This window comes from Strix aluco, chromosome 1, assembly GCF_031877795.1.
Source record: "Strix aluco isolate bStrAlu1 chromosome 1, bStrAlu1.hap1, whole genome shotgun sequence".
NCBI lineage: Eukaryota > Metazoa > Chordata > Aves > Strigiformes > Strigidae > Strix > Strix aluco.
Window position 1 is genome coordinate 42,605,103 of NC_133931.1, and position 23,020 is coordinate 42,628,122.

Consider the following 23,020-nt stretch of genomic DNA (forward strand, 5'->3'; position numbering starts at 1 on the left):
ACTACAATACAATCAGTACTGTCATACTTACTCCTCAATAACTTTCAATTTTTCTCCTTTTTTGAAGGACAAGTCCTCTTCATGAATGCCATCATAGGGATATAAAGCTACCACAATGACTCCATGCTCCTCTGTTTCTGCAAAGGTAGAAAACCAAAGGCACATTCACATTATTTTGCAGACTGACATGGGCATAGCACACAGCAGTAAGATTCCTATGAAAACGTACCTTCACTGACAAACCTCTGTCCTGGTAAGAGCTGTGCTTCTGGATTTGCCTACAATAAAATATCTCTTTAATTAAGCAGTTTTAGATCTCTGTTACAATCTTACAGTACAATTACATACTATTCAGTTGCTTTGGTATCATCTTATGTATCTTAAATTAAAAGGAAATGCTCCCGTCTTTTCCCACCATTCTTCAAAAATGAATTACAACATAAAAATATAGTAAGTCCCCACTAGACCTTGAATTGAGCGGCTCAGACCTCAGGAAGGTGTGACACAAGCTGTAGGGAGGAAGTTCACAGCTTTGTGACTTCTGCTGAAGAGGCTTTAAGCAGGGCACTTTAACAGGACAGTTACTAATATGTAGCTGTCGTGCTCAAGAATGACAAGCATGCTTACGTTGCTAAGATTGTGCAAGAAAAAAAAGAGTAATTAAAAACACCCCAAAATGGTAGTTTGTGATGTTTGTGCATTGACCGAGAGCACACTGAGTCAGCTGGTGAGAGGGGAGAGAAGGGTGTCATTCACACCCGCAGAGAGCATGGCCCCTCAATAAAGGCAGTCAGGAAATATGGTTTCCTCAGCATGGTAGAGAGCAAAGGGAGAAAAGGTACCAGTCAATCTGCAAAACAGCAAACCCACTTGGTACCCGACAGGACCCTTCCTTTCTAATGCCAGGCAGCACACGTGGACCTGCCATTAGCCTGTTCCTCCTGCAGCACAGTGCTGCTCCCTTTGCCACTGCACCCTCCGCTGCCCTCCTGTCCTCGCCTACGCACCTCATGCAAGGTTGAGTAGTGGCCTTCAGTGGGTAAAAGGAAACCTGAGTAGAGCTGGTAAAGAATCGCTCGTGATTCCTTTTTAAATTACATAATCAACACCTGGATCCTATAGCTATTAAAACCAGTTCTAAACTGCTTCAGGTTTTCTAAAGTCACCCAGCATCCTTCTACAGACATAGCTATATCTAGATCCAGCATTGTAAAGAATTAGTTTTCTTGCAGAAAACTACGACAAACATAAAGTAATTAAGTAACAAACTGCCATTTTTTATTTCTTTAAGTACTTATTCGTTGAGGGTGAACTGCACAACCCTAAAATCCCAGTTGTGGACTAATGATAATTTGAATTTCTTCATGCATGTGCTTTGAATTGAAATTTAAGTTATGCCAGTCATGCTTTGATCTTGCTACTGGAATTCTCCCCTGAGACTATCTACTTACTGGCCTTTGCTGTTTATTGGACGTTGGATCCCTCACATAAATAGTTCGTTCAGTTTTACGTACTGGTTGATTCTTCAAATCTAGACCATCTCCATGCAGATTCTCTTTCCTTTTTGATTTTATACATCCCATATTTCCTGTTGGAATAAAAAAGGTATTAAACAAAAACATTTAGCCATATACCAAGCCGTTTCCCATGCAATCATCTGGGCTACGCATCAAAAATGTGCTTCCTTTTCATACACAATAGTTCACAGGGAGAACAACTGAAGGTTAGGAACACATGCTGAAAGCTCTTTTCTGCTGCAAATGAAAGAAATGACTTCTTGTCTCAATCCACAGATGAAGTAAATATTTCAAAATAGTTATTTACCATTTCAACGTTTTCAGATTTATCATCTTTTCTCCCCAATCTGCCTTCCCCCACCAAAACCCCTTATATCTTTCTGATACTCTGTGAGCTTCAGAATAGATATAAAAAAATTATAATTACTGTAGTGACAACTTATTTCTGTATGTTTTAGAGAAAAGGCTGCTTTGGAGGATGTAGGAAAAAAATTCCAGTCCAACTGATGAGAACTGCAGCCGGACTTAGCAATGCCTGTATCTCCCCACCTCATTTTGCGTATGCCAGTCTAGCAGGGAGCTCCATTTGATTCAAATCCCTGTCTCGCATGAGGCTGATGACTTGTGCAGTCCCAGCTCCATGGCAGATATGCTGCTACTGTGACCTTCAGTAATGAATCTCCTTGTTCAAACAGGCCTGTTACAGCGGTCTAAAATAGCCAATGTGTGTTATCAGTGACAGCAAATCACCATGCGAGTATTTCTTCTTCAATAAAATTTAGAAGGATAATTCTTCTCTCAGGATGTGTAGTCATGCTAAATCAGATGTGATACAGCTGTTAGCATCTACATGACTGGAACCTGACTGCTAATCCCATGATGTAATTACATAGTACTTCAGCAAGCATATATACATTATCTCTATATTCCTCCCTCAGAGGAGAGTAATTATACTTACTCTTCAAAGAATCCACTATGAATGCTTTTCAAACCTCTCCTTCCTTCCTCTCTCCCTCCTTTCAGGTCAGTGCTCTAATGCTAAGTTCACAGTCACATTTTCCCTTGCAGGCACACACTTTCACTCCCCCCCTGCCCTAATTAATCTTTAAAGCCAGTTCTTTGAAGAACAATGTAAAACCTAAAATAAGAGCTCAGTGCATATATGGGCTCAAGTAAACCAGCACTGACTGAAACACAGCTGGAGAAGCTAAAACAGATTGTAACGCTCTACACTACATCTCACTTTTACCTTCATCTTAGGATGGAAAAGGTCATCATAGTAAACAGTTAAAGTAGCAGAGGCATTCAGTTGCAGACACAACTGTTTCAATAGGATGGTGCCTTATACACCCTACTCTGCAAGTAGGAAAATTAGCCAGATTGGTCTGGGTTCATATTAAGACTTGTACTTTTGTTACAATACTGATAATAACCATAATCCTAACTGACTATAACAATAAACCAAGGTCACAAGCGCTCCACATGGCAGGTCTCAGTTTCCCACATTGCCTTCCTTTAATCTCCCATCCTGCTACTGAGGAAGCAGATGCACTATCCTATCCATGGGCTGAATGTTTTCTCTTAAACATGAGAGGAGGGTACATCCTCTCCTACCATTTCTGCAAATTATCTGTCACCGATTGCCAACAGATTTTGGGTGTCCATAAGATTTCAGTACTGATGCAGTGAACTGTGATACTGGTTTAAAAACAGCATGAGAACTCATTGCTCCCCTTCTCATCTTCTCTTGAAATGAAAAGGAATCATACAGAAAATCAATGGGCACTGACCAGGCATCATCATCCCACAGAGGCAGAGAATACAGTTTCCTCTCCTTGTGTGTCAATATTTAAGTGTTCTCATACTTGTCTGAAGGCACTGTGGGGCACCTTCAGCCCTTAGAAGCAAACATCTTTAATGCTTTAGTTTCTGAAAACACCCATTGGGAGATTTTTCCCAATTCTCAGCTCTATATGGGTTACATACTAGTTGTACTGAAATACTGAGAAGGATTTTTTAAAAATTTTATTTATTTACAATTGTGGATATATAGATAACTCTTGTTCTGTAGTTAATGGTTCACAGGAAATTTCTGTACACCCACAGGCAGGCTGGTGTTTGTACATTCACTCTAGACATCAGGAAGCCCAGTGTTTAATTACCTGCTGTATCTGCAAGATCAAGTACTCAGCCACCTAAGTGCTAACCTTTTTGCTCTTGAATAGTTCTGCTTCTACAGAACAAACAGCTAAAGTGGAGGACATAAGGTAATTTGATCTAAGTTGTCAGCCAAAAATCCCTTTCCCTATCGGTATAAGAAAGCTGAAGATATCTTTAGAGACTGCAGCTTGTCCAGTGCCAGTGCAAACTCAGAGAAAAGCATATTTACTCATTTTTTTCTGCAGCTTAAAGCACGTGAACAGCTGTAACTTAAGCCTGCTGTGAGGTTGTGCTGGTAAACTCAAGGTCAGCATTTGTTCGTGACAGTAACAACAACAGATCAGTGCCAATATGCAGGTGCTCTGTAATCCCACAGAAGTCTACTCAATGTTGTGTGAAATCACACAAATACAGTATGCGATGGCACCAAACAAAGAGAAGAAGATCCTGAGCCTCATCAAGAGCCACTTGTTTTTGTTTATTTCCTCATGGAGGTGAAAGCCCATGGTCCTCACAGGACTTAGCTAGGTCTACATTAGCAAACAGCCCCAACAGTTGGTGCTGAAGCCCATACCTGTTTTAGGGGGGCTTATTGCTCCGTTCACTCCAGAACAGACTCAAGGATTGAACATTCAGTAGGAGCAAGACCACAGCAAGGGTTTACCTAAAGGTAAGCCCCACACTGTAACTTCCTAAAGCAGTCCTGTCCTTGTACTCCAACTCTGATCCACAACGTGAGCTATAGCCTAGCAAGTGGGGGCAACTGCTTCAGGAGTTTGATCCCGATCTAACTAAAATGCTAACGTAGACACATCCTGAGACTTTTAACCTCTTTATGAAACAAGCCTCTTAAATCTCGCAAAAGAAACATATGAAAAATATGCAATATCATAAAATGAATATTTAGCACTTAATATTATAGTTAAGCGTATGATATATAATTTAATATTTAATTTTCCAACCTTATGTTATTTCTAAACAAGTATAGGCAGACAATGGAGACAAAGCATAAATAAAGTTGAAAAATAGTTTTTAAACAGCAGAAACCAGATCAATGAGCACATGTTCTTTTGATTTTTGAACTCTTCAAAGGACACAAACTCTTCTATTTCTGTACGTGCTAACCCTCTGCAAAGCTGTGTGCACTGGGTTCTGGACTGCACATTTAAAATTCCATAAGATCAGTCCTATGCCCAAAACAAATGTAACTGGTTTGGTTTCAAAAGCTTTGGCTCAGTGACTGCTCAGTTCATCTGCAATGCCAGACGTATTTATTTCCAGCATAATATTATACATTTTTACTGAAATCTGACGCAGGTCTTTCCCAGGATTTTGAGAGTGGTATCAAAGCAAATATTCATAGGGCCAGTATAAAGAGCAGGCACTGACAGGAGAGTTTCAATCAACACGCATTGTAATGGATTTCAAAATATAAAATGCTATATCATTACCAAAGTTAACTTCACAAACGTTCGACCTTAGCAAATTACCCATACAGAAAAGAAGCTTTGAAATACAAAATGTTTCTCTCTTAGTTTATACAGTAGTCATAAGGAAAATCTGAAGGGGGGAAATTCATTCATGCATAAATAAAATATTTCAGCCAGTGTAAAATGTTTATTTGCATAGCTCCGTTGCTGTATCACAAGGAGCATCAAGGAAGTGTTTTGCAGAGACATAAAGGAAAATAGAATATGGTAAGCAAAGAGCAATCCAGAGAGTGCAGCACTGTTACAAATGAAACTATGTTATTGTTCATCAGACATAAAAATAATAAAATAAATAAAAATAAATAAAATAAAAATAAATCAGAAGAAATGCTGTCTGTCCCTACTCAGAGGTTTCCCATTCCAACAGTTTTGCAATACAGGAAACACTACTTTTCATCCGCTCTTTTTATTTATTGTCCTGTCCACACCTCTAGACATGAAAGAAAAACATTTAATTAAAAGAAACTCTATATAACATAGCCACTAAATTTATAAACAAACATCTAAAAATGTAACATCTTCTCTTTTAACAAAGCGCATATTTTATTTCATAGCTAAAAGGTAAAGACAGGTAGTTGAGTTAACATCTGCAGCATGGTGACAAGAATCTAAATTCAGGCACCCTTCAATAAGCCACAAGGGTATCCATAAGAACCACCACACAGAGCCTCTGCAGCAGGTTGTTCCACAGACACCGATTTTGATGTCTACAGAGGCATTTGCCTTGAATTTTCTCTCCAAATCCCCTGTTTCGTCTTGCTGCAGCAGCACTCGGGTCTTTAATTCCAAAATGGATTGGGGGGGTGGGAATCGGAAACTAGCGCAACATTTTTCCAGGGTTAAAAGCTGCTGTCTATCCCCTAAATACTATTGTTTTACCTGCCTTTTGCTACATTACCAGCAGAGTAACGTGTCTAAAGCCACAATACTTCCTACTGCAAGAAAATTTCGTGTGACCATCACCTGTCCATCCACCATCAGCAGCATTTGAGGTTTCACTTCCTCCCAGCACTTACCCTTTTGCATCATTTACAAAGCCAGTCTCATTTTTCATTTTGCTTATGGTCACAACTATTCTCCTCTTTGTGATTCTGTTAGATCCAATATTTACGGCACACATTAGGAACATTTCCTAAAAATCCATCTGACATGTCTGGGCTTTTCTTGATTGAAGTCATGTCTTCATGAAAATGATTTTCAAATCCTCACAGATTTTTCAACAGTTTAGGGTGGCTTCATTTTAATCTTTGCAGAAGATTCAAACTTTTGAAAAACAACTAAAACAGATTATATTTTGGCTTTTCCAATAATAAAGTAACTTCTAAAAGAATTCGAACTACAACAGTGAGTATACAAGCAACTCTATTTTATCAAATAAATATCTGTGGTTCAAAAGGTCAGTAATCATGTATATAAACACCAGTTCTGTGGGCAGCTTAGGTTTTTAACATATACATATGTATTTTAACAGGTACATATATAAAAATAAATCTGTGTTCAATTACGAGGTTTATAAGCAGTAAACTCTTCATTTAAGCCACAAATATTTCTTATGCATATATATAAAAGATGTTCCTTAGCAGTACAAATAAGAGAGAGATAGTGCATTAAGAAATATAAAGGAAAAAAAGTAAAAAAAAATCAAGATCCCCAAATTATTCTGAGTCTTGAACATTGCTCTATATTTAAGCTTCTGAACCAAAGAGCAGGAAGCAATTGTTTACACCTATATATAAAAAAACCCAACTGGTTTTAAACCTGGAGCTTTAAACCACCTTAGAGAGCAGAGCGGTAAATAATTTTATTTTTTAACACCTCTTTCAAAAATTGAAAAGAATATCTCTTCCCTCCTCTGTTTTAGACATTTCATTCTGGCCTTTAATGCCAGCTGGTTTGCTGCTACTTCACAAGTTATAAAGCCAGAGGTAACATAGTGATGCCTTCATCAGATCTCCTGAATAATTGACAATGCGAGACTTCTCTGTATTACCCTTAAGGTCAAGGCAGAAGTGTCATGAAAAACAAACTCAGAGTGATCAACTTAGATCTAAAACTGCTGGGGAGGAAGAATAGTAAGCCCACTCTGCCCAAGGACACAAACACATGCTTTCTCAGTACCCCATCCAACTTTCTACATCATTTCAATCAACTGCTCAAGTTTCCCATTCCATGAAAAAAAAAAAAAATGCGAAAAATCTTAAATTTAAGGAATTAATTTATCTTAACCTTTATTGCTGACTTTCACTCTATGTTGATCCGTTTCCACATCATCTGTTGTACCTGAGTGTTGCAAACCATCTTCTACACCTCTGTTATTGGGACTATGAAGAGGACCATCTCTGAGGGGCGGGGGGGAACCTGGGTTCATTTACAACCCATCATCACATGGTGCAGAATGGCAAAACAACCTCCAAGGAACACATACGAGGAGTTTAATTTAAGGTGGTAGAGCTCAGAAAAGCCTCATCAGCACTGCTCTATACATATTTGTGCCAATGAAGATGTGCTACTAGACTGGAGTGATAATAAGAGTGGCAAAAGTAAATTATCTGTGGTTGGGAGTAATGTGAAAGAATTAAACTGGAGAGCAACTGAACAGAATTGGATTCCTATTCCTTGCCTGTCTCAAAAATGATCAGTTGTGGTTTTGTTCAGCCTTGGTCTTATACCTGAAATTCATCACATATATATATAGATTAAAAAATATAAAAGATGTATACATAGAATCACAGAATCATCTAGACTGGAAAAGACCTTGAAGATCATCTAGTCCAACCATTAACCTAACACTGACAGTTCCTAACTACACCATATCCCTAAGCACTATGTCAACCCAAAATATGTTTAAAAATATATATTATATATATACACACATTCAAATTTCACTGCCTGGTAAGAACTTGACTGCCTGATAACTTTCATCAAACTAGACTTTTGCAAACACAGAAATCCTGGGTCAGCTTTCATCTTGGGCTTGTTTCACTTCCTATATCTTGCTTTTGCACTGGAGACGCACTAGGGGAACTTAAGCAGTTTGTTCTTCCCTTGCCTTTCTGCTGAAAACGATTATGTATGTCTCAGACACTCCTCACCTCATGTAATTTAATTTCTTTTTATATTTAGCTTGTTTCTATACATCCAGATTACGTCATCTCTCTGTCTCCCAAACTGAATTTATCCCTTATATGATACACACACACGGGCACAAATCACCATGTTCTCCCTGCAATGCATATAAAAAGGAGCGTGGATAGCCTAAAGCTACTCAGTGTTTAACTGTGACAGACTTGCCCTGTGTAGACTCCTGTTGTTCCTGTGATGTCAGAAGCAGTAGTCCAGCTGACAGCATTTTTTAAAAAGGAAAAAATTTGGGGAATTCTTGAGCTGCTTCAATCTTTTTTTGGGAAAAGGTGAGACAAAGCTAAAATAATATTTTGACATACATATCTATATGAAGAGGTGAAGAAGAGAAACAAGTTAATGCCCAGTGTAAACATCAAAACCCAAACGTTACTGCAGTGGAAAAGTATGCAACAAGCATGTTACTGTGAGATTCCCTCAAACTTATCTTCATTTAAGTCAAAAACTCAAATTTCCAGGGGTGCACTTCTAGCATAGCAAGATAACAGAGCTATCTAGTTTATCACCCATGATTAGAGCACAGGACTAAAAATTACCTTCCGGGAAAGGCAGACCTGTTCTGAGCAGCACAATCACATCGTACATGCTCAGAAGCGAGTTTGCCATGATCCATTTTTAGAGAGGTTAATGGGGGGTGGTGGGGAAGAGCAAAATATTATTGCTGCAAGGTTTCAGAACCCCACTCCACTTGGCTTAAAAGCCATCCTGTAATTCCCAGTCTTAAGCAGCTTTGGGGACAATAACGGCATTTAGTCCTTCATTGTCTCAGGCGATTAGAAAGAAGTCACATCTCTTTCAGTCTCTTTTCTAGGCTTTAAAGACCAAGCGCTCCCAGTCTTTTCCATTTCCACTGGTTATCCTAGGAGCCCTGCTTCACATCTGTTTCAGTTTGAACTCCTTGAACTGAGTTGGTCAGGTGTTCCAAGATGACTTTCAGCAATGTCTTTCAGCAAATAGTGTTAATATTTCTTCCATCTACAGAAATACATCACCCAATAAATTCCAGGAATTAATTTATTATTTTCACACTTTCATCACACGAGCCTGTTATAATCACATTGTGATCCATTAAGACATCCAAGTTTGTCTCATTTTTCATAATGATAAACTGTTGTCACAGCAGACTTTCATATCTCCAGTGGCATTACCTTACACCCTGATATTAAATTTCTCCCTGTTATTTTGCCAGACCATTCTTTCTGCATGATATTCTCAGCCACATGTGTGTTTCTAATGCCTCCTAATATCACAAGGGGACTCCTGTTTTTTCATTGCAAATGAAAGTATTAAAAAAGAAAGTCTCAATGTAATGCTAATGTAACATCAGGCAACAGAATGGTCTTGCCAAGAGTTTGGGGAAGTGCAGCAGACAGGCACCACTACCCCATTCAGCTTCTTTCACAGTTCCTTCCTTAGCAATTGCAACCAAGACAAATTCTACTTTGTCCGTGCTATCTCAGATTATTTTTTATGGTTTTCCTATATCAGTTACAGAAAGTATCACCCTATCACCTTCATGCTCTCCAACACTTGCATTTCTATTACAGTTATAAATCTGTCACATTTCTACTTCCTCTGCAACATTCAGTTTTAAGCCCTGCACCAGTATTTCTGCTTCTCCTCTTCAGAGCTCAGATTCCTGACGTTAGTACACAAATATCTCAGTCCAACTAACCACCCTGGGCTGGCAGAAACCTTTCCTGAACTCCTTACCAAGCTGACTACTGTTGTCATTGACATGCTCGACACCCCTTCTTCCACCATTTGGTGTCCTTTCCCACATTGGCCTGCATATTGAAATCAGGGGTAGGACTCTGCAACTTTCATAACTCGAGTACACTTTCTAACTTAAAAGTTCTTTAAATAAAAATTCAAGTCAGAACAGGGAAAAAAGGTGTGCTGCCATCTGACTATAGTGGAAGTGGACCGTGTATTACATCATACAGCAAAAATCTCCCAACAGCTGAGATAAGGACAAGAAACTTCTGGTGAGAGAAAATACCTGGAGTTGCTGCACTGATTGTAGTCTGTAGACTGTTGTATTGATGTGTTTCTGGGAAAGGCAGACCCATTATGAGCAGTACAATCATATCATATAATGAAAAACATTTTCTCCTATACACTCCCTCCATTTTTAATTTTTTTTGTTTGTTTAGTTACTAGACCAGGCATTTTAGCTGTGTAATAACCAACATTAATTAACACATCGCTATACTAAATGAAAAAGAAGTTACTTAAGTTATCAAACCTCAAACTTCTAAGTATGAAGCGATCCAATACAGTTCTATAGAAACCTGGTGTGGTCAGTTGAGATCTGAGGATTATGTACTTTCCTCTGCAGCCTTTGAAATAGGAGTGCTTTGGTAAAACTAACTGTATCAGTTCAGGTAAACAGTTTTCTATAATCAAATGATACTAATCCACAGTTCAACCTTTGCCTGTCTGGCCTTTAAGTCTTTGGGGAGAGGATAAGTTTATTCAGTGATCAACTAAATGATACATGATCTTTGTTGGAAGTCATAAATGACAGCAAAACATATATAATAAACACCATCATAGTTGATGACACAAAAGGTAGCTCTAATAAGGGTAGTGGGCCTTGACCAAGAAAGAAGCATCTTCTATTTTTCTACAAATCCACCACAGTTTTTATGTAGGTTTGTTAAAAGCTTGGTTTCATATGCAGGAATTTTGGCAGTGGTAAAAAACCAAACAAACAGAAAACCACAAAAAAAAATCAAGAAGAAACACTGAAAATAACTAGTGTTATTGTGGTAGTATAATAATGTTATAATGCTTGCAAAAGGATGAAAACAAAATTCTGAATCAAAACATTACATCTAAATGAAGCAGAATATAATTTATACAAACTACTGATTCTCTTTCTTGTTTATTCAATTGAAGAAAAATACCAAAACACAAGAAAGTTAATCCACACAAGATTGTAATATTGTTAACATTGCATAATAGACCTTATATATTATGAAAATATTCCAGATTCATGTAGTCAGTATTTCTGGCACTGATTTTAAACTGAGTCTTACATTAAGCTAACATCTGTTTTCTGACCTTATAACACTCACTTGATTTTATTACAATCATTTGCCTCAACTGCATCCTCCAGAATTTTGAATCAATATCAACAGTGAATTAATTCACTTTGCCAGCCCTCAGGCAACTGCATCTTCCATTTCCTCAACGTTTTTCCTCTGTACTGTATCTTTTGAAGATAGGGGAAAAGTCAAATATCATCTTAATTTGTCATAACAGAATAAATACTTCTATCAAATTCTTCAAAAGGATCATATGAAATGGAACAAAAAAAAATTTTACCAACATGTTAACCAACTTAAAGGGAATGTTTCCAGAATACTTGACAGACTTAAAAGTGCCATGCAAACTGTAAGTAAAAATGTCATTTTCTTTACCAGTAAAGAAAAACCTTAGTAATGACAAACAGCAGCTCCATATAACCAAATCTCCATTGCCAGATGAAAATTTGGCCAAACTGCTACATTGAAGAGGATTGACATTTTTCTGAAGTATTAGGAAGTGTCTCACTCCAGCTAGCAAACCCCAAGGACTACATCTACAGTCCAAGCTGAGTGTATCTATGACTCACATGCAATTTTTTCAGCTTTAAATTGATGTCTTTGGCCAATAATGGCAGTGCGCTAAAGTTTCAGTAGTCTAATATTTGCCCTGAGCTTTATAGATGTCTACATCTACCAGTAGTATAAGGATCCTTCTCCCCTTCCTTTTTAATCACTGTGGCATAGGAAAAAGATAAACTACCCATAAAAACAACAAGATTTTGGAGCAAGGTCCAGGAACAGCCCAAATGAAGTCATCCTGATAACAAGTGACATGACAGAAGGGCAGAAGGACAAGTTTCACACAGTTTCTTTGGAGAACACAGATCTGGGACCTATCCTTCTTCACTTCCCAACAGTATTTACCTAGCTCCTCACTCTCCCTTCTCCTTCACACACACACAGTTAGCCTCCCCCAAACCAGGTGCAGTTCAGAGGTGTGCAACAAGGCTCATGATGATGATACTTCATGGCCCTGAATGAGCTGCTTTGCAGTACCCAATGTTTGCATTTACTATGTGATACATGAAAGAGAAATCAGAGTTAGCTTCTCCCTGTTTCACTGATCCTTAGAAGACAACATGGGACGATGTGAACAGCTTGCTAACATTTAGTGAGTTTGGGGAAAATTAAGGTGTGTCTTTAATATCATCATCAGGCTGCACCCCAGCTAGCTCTTTAACTGAAATTTGTTACTCTGTCCACCTCCTCCAGAAGGCACATAGTAAGGTATATTTGCAGGTAGCAGTTGATACTTGAAACCTTCATCTCATCCAAGAAAGGCACCTTAATGCTCAACCTCCACATGCCCAGATGAATGTTAGGGAGAAGCATTAATAGCTACTATGACTTAAGTGAAGAAGATGGTTATTTATGAACATGGCCTTCAACTAGTTAAAGATATTGCTGGTAATAAAGAGTCTTTTGTAGATGTGATCTCTAGCTTTGAGATGAGCCTGTAATTCAAACCCATTGTTATACTGTAAAGAAAACTCAAAGATCATGAAATTATCACAACATGTCAATGAAAACACGATTTGGGGCTAAATCATTCATGCTGACGTGGGCCAATACTCTTACTCAGAGTCCAGTTTCTCCTGGAAGTTTGCAAACCTTGGACAAGTTTTCTTAAGTCGCAAGAGGAAGTTGCAAGAGTTCTCAAAAAAAAAAAAAAAATCAGACAGCGTCAAATCCAGTGCCAGAAAATTACACTAGTAGAAATGAAGTTTTGTGCTATTTAATCTTTACAGGGATACTAGAAGAACATTCAGCACCAACTGTGTAAGTATTTCTGTGAGGAACCACCTTGTCTTGTTCTCACTGATGTAAGTAGCAGAACCTCCCTTAACTTCAAGAGTGTAAGATTGTACTCCAGGTTCTGACACTTCACAGAGGTCTATTTATAACTTCTCTATTTTACTTAATTTTAAACTCTGTGTTAATTATATTCCTTAGCGGGCAAGAATCTAACAGGCATGTTCCAGTCCATTTCTCGCCCAGCTTAGCAAACTGTTCTAAGCAACTGTTGCAATTTGGTATACATGCAGGGGCACCAAAGGATGTTGTCTGAACAAACAGTTTGATGCAAATACGATAAACAGAACTAAAAGAGCTATATCACGAGTAATTTTCTGAGGTTTTTAGAGGAAGACCTTGAGATCAGGGTTTTTTGGATAGATATGAGTATGCTCTGCGTAAGCCTACCAACAGTCCTGAAGGACTGCAAATTGCCACTGATCCAGGTCTGAAAGCCTGGCATGTAAAGACAAAAGCATACTTTAAAGTCTTGTGAAACTACATGCTCAAGCTGGGGTGACAGTAAGAGTGTAAAAGGAAATATGTCACTGAATGAACATGGAGTAAGAATTCACATCCAAGTTTCTATGCATGTTTTTCACATGTTGCATACATGAGCATGAATAAGAAGTTTCTCTAAAGTTAACCAAAATGAAGAATATTTTACATTCTTCCCATTTTCAGAGGAGTGACACTGGGAATCTGGAAGCTCTCTTTTGAGGGTTGTGATTCGCTGGTGTGATGGTTCACTTGATTGTTCCTGCTTCAAATGTTCTAAGGAAGAAGTCAAGACCTTGGATTTTAAACACATGTATGTCTGTGCAGATGATCTTTCTCAAGGGCAAGAATGAATACAGAGTTCCCCAAATCACCAGGACAGCAGCTACGCAAGGATATTAACTTGATTAAAGATCTTTTATTCTTGAGAGATGTTATTCTACACTAAATAGAAGTTCTGAGTGAAGGACTGACTTGAAGAAGCATGTTGCATTTGCTCAATATGTTATTTCATTTTCAGAAATTGATTGATACTTTGACTGCTGCTACTATTTTGACTTTGCCTTGATACTTTTTGTTTTCTCTATCTAAAAACAACCAACATTACTGTATTCACACGTATCATTACTGGATTGCACAGCATTTAGTATTTTCTGTTGTTTCTAGTCCTGCTTAATGGTCAAGAGCCTTGCAATTGATAGCAGATAAAGACCTGCCAGTTACAACCACAGCCAGTTCCACTGAACCCAGCTCTGACCCTTTAAGTGACTGCACATAACTTGCAGGAGCTCTACAGACTTTCAGAGACTCAGGCCAAGACTTTCTAAAGAAAGTGCAGGACATGGACCTTAATGAGTAGGACAGCACGCATGATAATTTTGGCAGATTTAGACTCATGGCAAACTGGAGGTCCATGACAAGAATTATTTTCACATTCATACCGCAGACTGAAAGAATTTTACAGCATTCTTATTATGACCATACTGGCTGCTCATTTAAGTTTAGAATATTTGTAACTTCAAATACATAGGTCATAGGCAGGCCATGTGATTACACTGTACCTAACAAAAACATCTTAGACTGTGCACAAGCCCCATTGTTTATATGTGACTTTAGCACTCACAGCCCATGCAGTCAGCTTTCCAAGGGAGAAGTAAGAATAAATCAGTGTTCACGATCGTTACCCAAGTTTATTTCAGGAGAACTGTTATGAGTCCACAATGAATTTACATCTGAATTTCATAGAATTAAGCATTGTGCAAAGAAGATGCTTTAAAAACCAGTAAACTGCCTCATTGTTAGGCATGCACGGGAAGTCCTCAGGACGACACAAACCATATGAGAAAAGGTGTAGGAGAGGAGGCTGAAATCCCTGAGAAGTCAGAATTGGGGTTGATGCTGAGAAATAAATGAAGGGGGAAGACTACAGAAGCAGAGAGATAAAAGGAGAAAAAACAATCAAATAAAAATGCAAAGGATGATAACTACTGGGACAGAGACAATTACAGTCCCTAGGAAAGCAAATCTCAATCAGTATGACAAGATACAGAACATGTAATAAACATCATATAGTCAGATCACCAAAACTATATTCTGTGCTCAAAGGAGAAATTTATCTATGTCATATCATAGTAAGCATCTTGGTATTTTTGCTTTTATTGCAGGAGTAAGGAAAAGGACTTTTCACCCATCTAAATCTAGCAAGAGAATACTGCCATTGTACATTTTAAAATACATTACAGAACAGAATACTGTTCTGATCTCTGATTCAAATAAGCTATTCAAATGCTGAATTTTGCATTTTCTGACACTTGTATCCAATGCCCTCAGACTTGCTCAAATGTGCCATCGAGAGCAGAAACACCTCACCTGAAGCCCCTTTTTCCCACTTGTTCACCAACCGAATCTCTTTTCTGCTGGTGCTGGCTCTGCTGAATTGGTTCTTCAAAATTGCACTGCCTTCCCGAAGACAAATTTCTTAAGTTTCACTTTCTGTGGCGACAGAGCATATGGGGCATGGAATAAGAGCTGGTGCCATAGCACCATACCCCCACAATACCAAGCCTTGGTTTCTTCTTCACAGGTCAGCACACATGCCAATAAATCCATGCTCTGCTTCCCTGAACCAGGTGGATTTACAAGGAGGTTCAATGCTGGCCCAAAAACCTTTCACATGTGGCACTACACAGCACAGAAAAACCTGCATACAACAGAAATTAAACATGACCAGAAGAGGTCAAAGCAACACTGCAGAATGGCAAAGGGGTAGCAGACAACCCATGCTGACCATTTTCAAGGAAGAAACTAATCTGTTTGAAGTCACCATTTGAAATCAGATGTGGTAAACAGTAGTAGTTGTCTCTAAAGACAAATTACACCTACACATAATACATGTCCTAGATAGAAGAGTCTTGCTGGCCATCTATAGTGGTACAAAGCTGCCCTTTAAGGAGGCACAAACTTCTTAAAACACTGTGAAGACCATGTCAGTACTGCCAGCTTGGTACTCCATTGGACTTCACACCTCTTCAAGAGGCTGGGGGTACATATTTCTGAGTGCATATTCCCTGATAAAGTAGCATAAGTAGATTACAAATGATAATTAGATTATGAAAGCTGCTGAGACTAAATTTTCTGGAAGGAGAAAAAGAAAAGTTGCTGCACAGAGATCTAAATCAAGAGACGAAATAAACAGCTTACACCACTGACAGTCGCAAAGACAAAGCTGAAGAGAAAGAAACAGCAGAATGATATTGAGGAAATAAAAGAATGGTGGGAGAAGAAAAAAGGAAACAGCGGTAGGAAGGGCGTACTGCTACAGCAGGACAAAGACTGAAACATGGCTTTTTCCAGGAAACTGGGGAGAAAAAGCCCCAAACAAACAGCACTAATGAAGACATCTGAAGCAGTTTGGCTCTAAGACTTTTTCAGACACACTTGTAAGTGTCATGGCAGAGGGACAGGAACCGCTACCAAGGAAATGTTGTGGGACATTTTCAGAAGAGGCAAGCTCTCCTGGTCACGCCTAGCAGCAATACTGCTGTCCACCACCTCCCTAGCAGAAACCATCGATCAGACCATCCACATCCCAAGAGAAACAGGCTTAGCATTCACCTCAGTATGGCCTGGTGCTTCTCCTCCGGTGCCAGGACAGCGGCTGCAGTCTCCCTCACAGCCAGTGCAAATACAGCTGGAAATCAATGACAGAGCAAAGACCTTGCACAACAGAAAAAGGAAGACAAAGTGCCACACCAGCAATACAGCAGGAGAGTTGCTTAAAAGGCAAGTTTTCCTATACCCCTCATGGGCTGCAATGCTTCTCTCTAGCCTTTGCATAGTTTAACAGCTCTTTTGCAATGGTAGGTCTGTAGTTACAAAACTGTACTTTGAATCTCATTTGCATGCTCTACTACGCCATAACGGCACATTCAAATGACTCTTGCAATGTATTTTGAACAAGCTGAACCCAGAACATCCAACATAGGATTTCCTCTTTCTCCTGCCCATCCCCTTCCTGTGTGTTTACCAAAAACTTTCACTTCCTCAGTGACACTGACACCAGCTCTGGTGATCACTTAACCCTGTTCTCCAGCTCTCCTCTGCTCACACCTGAATCACAGCTACCCTAGGGCATTCAGTACTCACTGAAGGGTTTTAGAAATCCCCTCAAGACACATGGTAAGGCTGGGATTTCTCAGGAGAAAACTATTTTCTGTCCACTGAATCTAATGAATGTAAGCCTCATGTTGCTGGCAAGGTGTACTCAAGCAGGCATTTTCAATAAATATAATAGATGTGCTACTATTCAGATCTTTTCCTATTTGGTCGATACTACCAGGAAATACTTTCTTTGTCTGAACAGAATAAAACTTAGTCATAGGTCAGACCTACTGATTTATAGATGTTATCATTATGTAGGCATTCACTCAAACATACTCTTTACCTTTTAATATTAATTTTGTTCTAAGCCCCTAGTACAGTCATACATGGAAAGAACAAACCTGCTTAGCAGCCAAATATACTTCTGCACTAAGTCCCGTAATACCATATTGTTTCAGCTTACGCCCAAGAAAAAGCTTGAATAAGATTTCATAAAACAAATGATCAGACAGGTTTGTATACACCTATCTGTACAGACTAATGAAGGAAACATGAAAAGCAAAGCAATATATTATAGATGCCACATCAGAAAGCCCACTTAACAGAACATGTTTCTGTTGAACTTCCTGAAACAGCTTTCTTTTAAAACAGCAAAGGACATCCCAGAGGGAGTCCATTCCCTCCAAACTTTTATCGTGTCTAGACTTCCAGTAGACCTCTAAAATAAAGAAAACTGCAGAAAGCATCATTCCAGAGGAGAAGCTGCATCCGATACTTCAACCCCTGTGGTGAGCTATCACATTTTCCAGTTTAAGATAGCACAGTTTGCTACCACAGGCACTTTCAAGAAATGGTTTGGTCACAAGAACTTGCACAGTAAAAAGCAGCAGCAAACTCTACAACATATCCACCAGACTTTAGACAGGAAGAAGGAGCTTCATGCTACACACGGCAGAGACCATAGAGGAAGAAGGACACATTGCTCAGACTGTTTATCATTTGAGTCCTTTGAACAGAAGAAGTAAGATAGTATGCTGCACAAACACAGGAACCAATTGTAGATACTTAAGATGCCAGCAGTTTGAAAAAGATAGACAACGCTGACCTAAGGTATGGCAAATACTGGCCTGAATGGTGCTAGTCTGCCCTTTTTCCCCCAAAGAAATGAGATCTACCCTTCCCCCCTCCACCTTTCCCTGGTCTCTTCCTCCTTCTCTCCCCAGCAAAGTATTAATGTCAAAATACCGTCTCTCTTCTGACGCTTGGCTGACAAAAATACTAACCTATTTACCTCTATGAGTAGTTCTTTAGGGCACACAACAAGTACAAGTATCTCATAAATATTTGGAGGAAATGTTCCAACAGGAGAAGAATCCTGCCTTTGCATTTTGTTCCATGAACCCACATTTTCAGGAAAGATGCCGAACACCACTGTGAATGATTCAGCCTCGGAAATTACAGCATTTAATGACAATGTCAACAGGAAATGTATTTGAATCAGGCAAAAATAAATATGAAAGCACAGACCCTTCCATCCTTCCCTGAAGGACAATTAAGTTTAAACTAGGAACAGTCACACTAAGGACAGTTACATTGTATTTGCCTTTTATTGTAGAAGCTGATTTCTTTGAGAAGGTACCATTACTGTTTACAATATGGCTGTCTCCTCCTTGTATGCCTCACTAAAGACTGTTTTCATAGAAAAGTAATTTTACATTTTTTATCTACGTAGTTTCTTGTGGCATGGCTTGACAAGTGTGGAAGCCTTTCTTTCTATACCATCTCTAGCCCTCCTACACCTTCATGAAAGAGGGGACACAAATAATGGGAGAAAGAGGAAGTAGGAATATGATCAGCATGAGAAAAATCCTAATTCTCAGTGGGGCAACTGGTTCTTCTACAGAATGAAGCTGTTCTTCTTAGAGATAGAAATCCTATAGGGGTGAAATAACAATAAATACTACTTAACAGAGTCACATGGTTTGATGTAATTATTGACACACTCGGCTCCATAGCTTCAGAAGGAAGTATCACCTACTGCACACAAAGCTCACACAACCCTCAGGATCCCCCGGCCAGTGGATTCTCCTCCCATCCCTTGCGTTAGCACGTGACAGCTCACATCCTTCAGGGATCACTGGTGCTGCAGAAATACACCTCTGTGTACAGCCAGGCTACTAGAGCAGAGTGCTAGGAATCCCAGTCTACATCTAATACCCACCCCATGTCTTTATTTACTATTTATTCCTGATCTGCTTATTTTCTGTGTTCATTCAGTTTTGCAAAGGGCTCCCTGAAGCTCAAGAGTAAAACTGGCTCTACAATTCCTTGGACACAAGAAATAAAGTCACTCAGTCACTCAGAATATGCACATATGGAAAGAAGGAAAGACCTCACCCCTTTCCCAGATCACCTGGCCCTTTGAGAAAAATAAAAATTGGTTCATGGTCAACATGTTTCCATCCAAAAACCTCAAAGATGCCCACTAAGATTCCAAATAACATGCAAAGTACAGATAGGAAAACATCTCCCTTTTGTGACAGAAATGGAATCACATCTGAGATTAAATACTGCAGTTCTTAAACTTTCCTGAATAGCTACAGAGAGGTCAAATGCTGCTCTCTGATGTGCAGCACAAGACCAGATGTAGCGTCTCTGGTCTTGTGAGCAACCCCACTGAAGATCAGCTACTAAGCTGAGACAGGAGGACCTTGGACCTTTTTCATTGTCTATTTTAGGAATTGCTTCCCACAACACTTGCTGTTCTGTGATGCCATTTATCTTATAATGCCATAGGAAGATAGCTCACTTCAATTACATAGATAAAATGCTGGGAAAAAGTGTTATGAAAGAATCACATATACATTCATAAATACTTATTCATAAATACATGCAAGAAAGATTTTCACATTTATGGAAACTCTCTTGAAAGGGTAACACTAAAAAACAATATTAAACATCTTAAGGGCAATGGGGTTTGTATGCGAAAGTTTCACAATTCATTGCACTGTCAGAAAAAGTCATTGCCCAACTCCACTGGCCAAGGAGCTTACAAGGAAAGGCCTAAGCCTTACCTTGTCCTCTGTATGTTTATATAGGAAAAAACCTCAAAACTTATTTACTCAAAAAAGCTACAGAAGAAAAGCAAAATAACTTCAGGTCAGCCAGCTACTATACAGAAAAAGATGATTGTTCTACACCATTACAGTTAAAAAAAATGTACCTCAACGGCACACAATTAAAATAGATCTTTATGTTAGTAAATCAAGAATTCTTTTCCAACTAGTCTGCAGCTCACAAAGCTGAAATGGAGAAAGAAAAAGAGATCCATAGAATGAGACATCTGTGGATCTCAGAGTTCATTATTTTTAATCTTTGCCTAAGATTTCATAACAACCTATTAACAGTATCTGACTGATTTCTAGCCTATTGCTATTTTTTTCAGATTAAACTACTTGATTTTTTTTCTCATCCATATTTTCAGTCCTGCTATTGGATTAGATCCTATTATAAAGATACAAAGTCTCAACACATTAAGAGGTAAGTAACGCCTACTCTGCATTCAATACTGGGTTGGAAACAATTCACACAAACACAATTTGACTATTCCTTCCATAAAACTGAGCTACATTTTCCCAACATAGCTTTGCAATTTCCCAACAAAAATCTTCCTTTTTTTTTTTTTTTTTTTTTAAAATAACTCTTTAATGATACTACAATGAGGTCTGACTTACCTGTCTGGCACTCATACTTTACAGATACTTGCAACTAACATTAAGATTTTTAAATTACTCTATGGGATCAAGCTAAAAAAATGTAATTTCCAATTTTTATTACAGTGTGCTAAAATACATTAAGATTGGTGAGATGGTTTCTTTTTTTCAAAGGTGGGAATGAAAGTCAAGAGATGGGATATTGATTTGGGGCTTCAGATAAAGTAACAGAATAAGAACTCAACCTTTGTGCTCCCTATGTATACCCACAGTAATATGATCCGGCTAAACAAGTTTTAAGTGTTAATGTGTTAATCTCTTTGGTCTTCAGTGCCAACAGAGGGGAGTGAAGCAGAAAGATGAGTTCTTGCAAACCCATTCACTGCAAACACATAAAAGATGCAATTTCAACAGAAACTCTTAATTGCTCTGCTGAAGGTACGGGATCAGCTAGGGAGATCTAGTTTGATTTTCAGATCCTAAATTAAAACTGGAAGGAGAAAACCCCTCGAGACCATTATTCCTTAGGCATACAGTACCGTTACAATAGTAGCCAGCAGGAAACACCATGCACCAAACATCAGAGTACCATTCTCTCGTTTTGCTTTTAAGCTAAAGCACATTTGAACATACAGTTAAGATGAAGCAGCTTTAACTTGGAAGACGCTCCAGGAATTACTCTCCTAGTAAAAAGCCGTTTAAGAAGGAATACCCAGAGGCCACATTGTCTCGCCTAAGTCAAGGCTATCGCCTTGGCTTGAAACACCGACTGCAGACTTTGATCAGCGCTTTCCAGCACAAAACAGCCAGCAGGCACCCGAGCGCTCCAGATCATAGCAGAAGCCGGGCAAAGCGGCAAGAGGCAAATCAGAAGTAAATCGTGCTTTCGGGAATGATTTTTTTTTTTTTTTTCCTCTTCCCAGTTGCCGTATTTCCTTTAAGACCCCATCCAGTCCTACCGGGCAGCTCAGGCGGCAGCAGCACCTCCTCCGGGAGCCAGAAGCGAGGGCAAGCCGCCCCGAAAAGCACCTTGTGCCCGCCGTGCCGGGGGTGGGGGGCACAGAGGCAGCCCGGCCGGGCACCCTCTGTCCCACCCGGTGCCCCCTCCACCCCCCGCGGGAGAAGCCGGGAGGGAGGGCTGGGGCTGCCCCCCGCCGCCGGCCGCTCCCGGGCGAAGGCACTTACTTTCCCGGGTACGAAAGTTGAGCGGCAGCGGGTGAACTCCACGGTTACCGCCGGGGCGCCGAGAGGGGCGGGTGTCCCGGGGGCGGCGGGGCTGGGCCGGGCCGGGCCGGTCTCGGTGTGCGAGCGGGGCGCGGCGCTGCTGCCCCGCCGGCCGGGAGAGGGGGCGGCCGGCGGAGGAACCGGGCAGGGCGGCCGGCGGTTGGCTCGCAGCCGGGCCGCACCACTTCCTGCAACCGGGGTAGATTTGCATGTGGGGCTGCGAAGGGAGAGGGGAGCGGGGCGAGGGAGAGGGGAGGGAGGGAGGGCGGCCCCGGCCCCCGCGGCTGCCGGCGCGGAGAGGGGGAGGGGGGGTGCGACGGGGCCGAGGTGGTGTGGAAGGGGTGCGGGGGGTACGGCTCTGCCCCGGTGCCCCGGGGCCGGCGGAGCTGCGGTAGGAAAGGAGTGAGCGCCCCAGTGCCCCAGAGCAAACTTCGTGAGGCGAGCGAGCCTCCATTAAAAGATAGAACTAAATAAAACCGTTTGAGGTTGGGAGGCAGAACAGGAAAGGCTGTCTTGTTCCACCAGCTGCCTAAAAAGCCATCATGAACTTCTCCAAAACTCAGCTATAGCAACTTCTAAGGTCCATTGGAGGCTGAGTTGGAAGAAAAGAACAAGTAAGGCTATCCTTTCATTTATCCATCTTTTCTTTTTTTTTCTTTTCTTTTCTTTTTTTTTTTTTTTTAAAGAATGATTTACTAGCCTGTTGAAAAGTGAAATAAAATCTCCTAGGTCAGCAAAACAGGAAATATGAATGTGTGGCAATAATGCCCAGAGGATGCAGCTGAAAA

At 40.0% G+C, this 23,020-nt stretch overlaps 1 protein-coding gene across 7 annotated transcripts in view; it reads right to left on the bottom strand.

Moving 5' to 3' along the window:
- Positions 1-22,381, bottom strand: part of LYN (LYN proto-oncogene, Src family tyrosine kinase) — a 50,853-nt gene extending 28,472 nt beyond the window's left edge. Inside the window, exons 1-4 of one of the 7 annotated variants that reach the window (XM_074818963.1) lie at positions 22,194-22,381; positions 1,515-1,588; positions 230-278; positions 32-137 (exon numbers count right to left, since the gene is read on the bottom strand). In XM_074818963.1, coding sequence (XP_074675064.1) covers positions 32-137; positions 230-278; positions 1,515-1,583 — 224 coding nt within the window. In that variant the 5' untranslated portion in view covers positions 1,584-1,588; positions 22,194-22,381. Of the gene's footprint in view, positions 1-31; positions 138-229; positions 279-1,451; positions 1,589-6,183; positions 6,421-16,809; positions 16,859-21,967; positions 21,987-22,193 lie in introns of those variants that run through there. The other 6 variants (XM_074818952.1, XM_074818982.1, XM_074819011.1 and 3 more) reach the window with 6 other exon arrangements.
- Between the last annotated feature and the right edge of the window lie 639 nt (positions 22,382-23,020).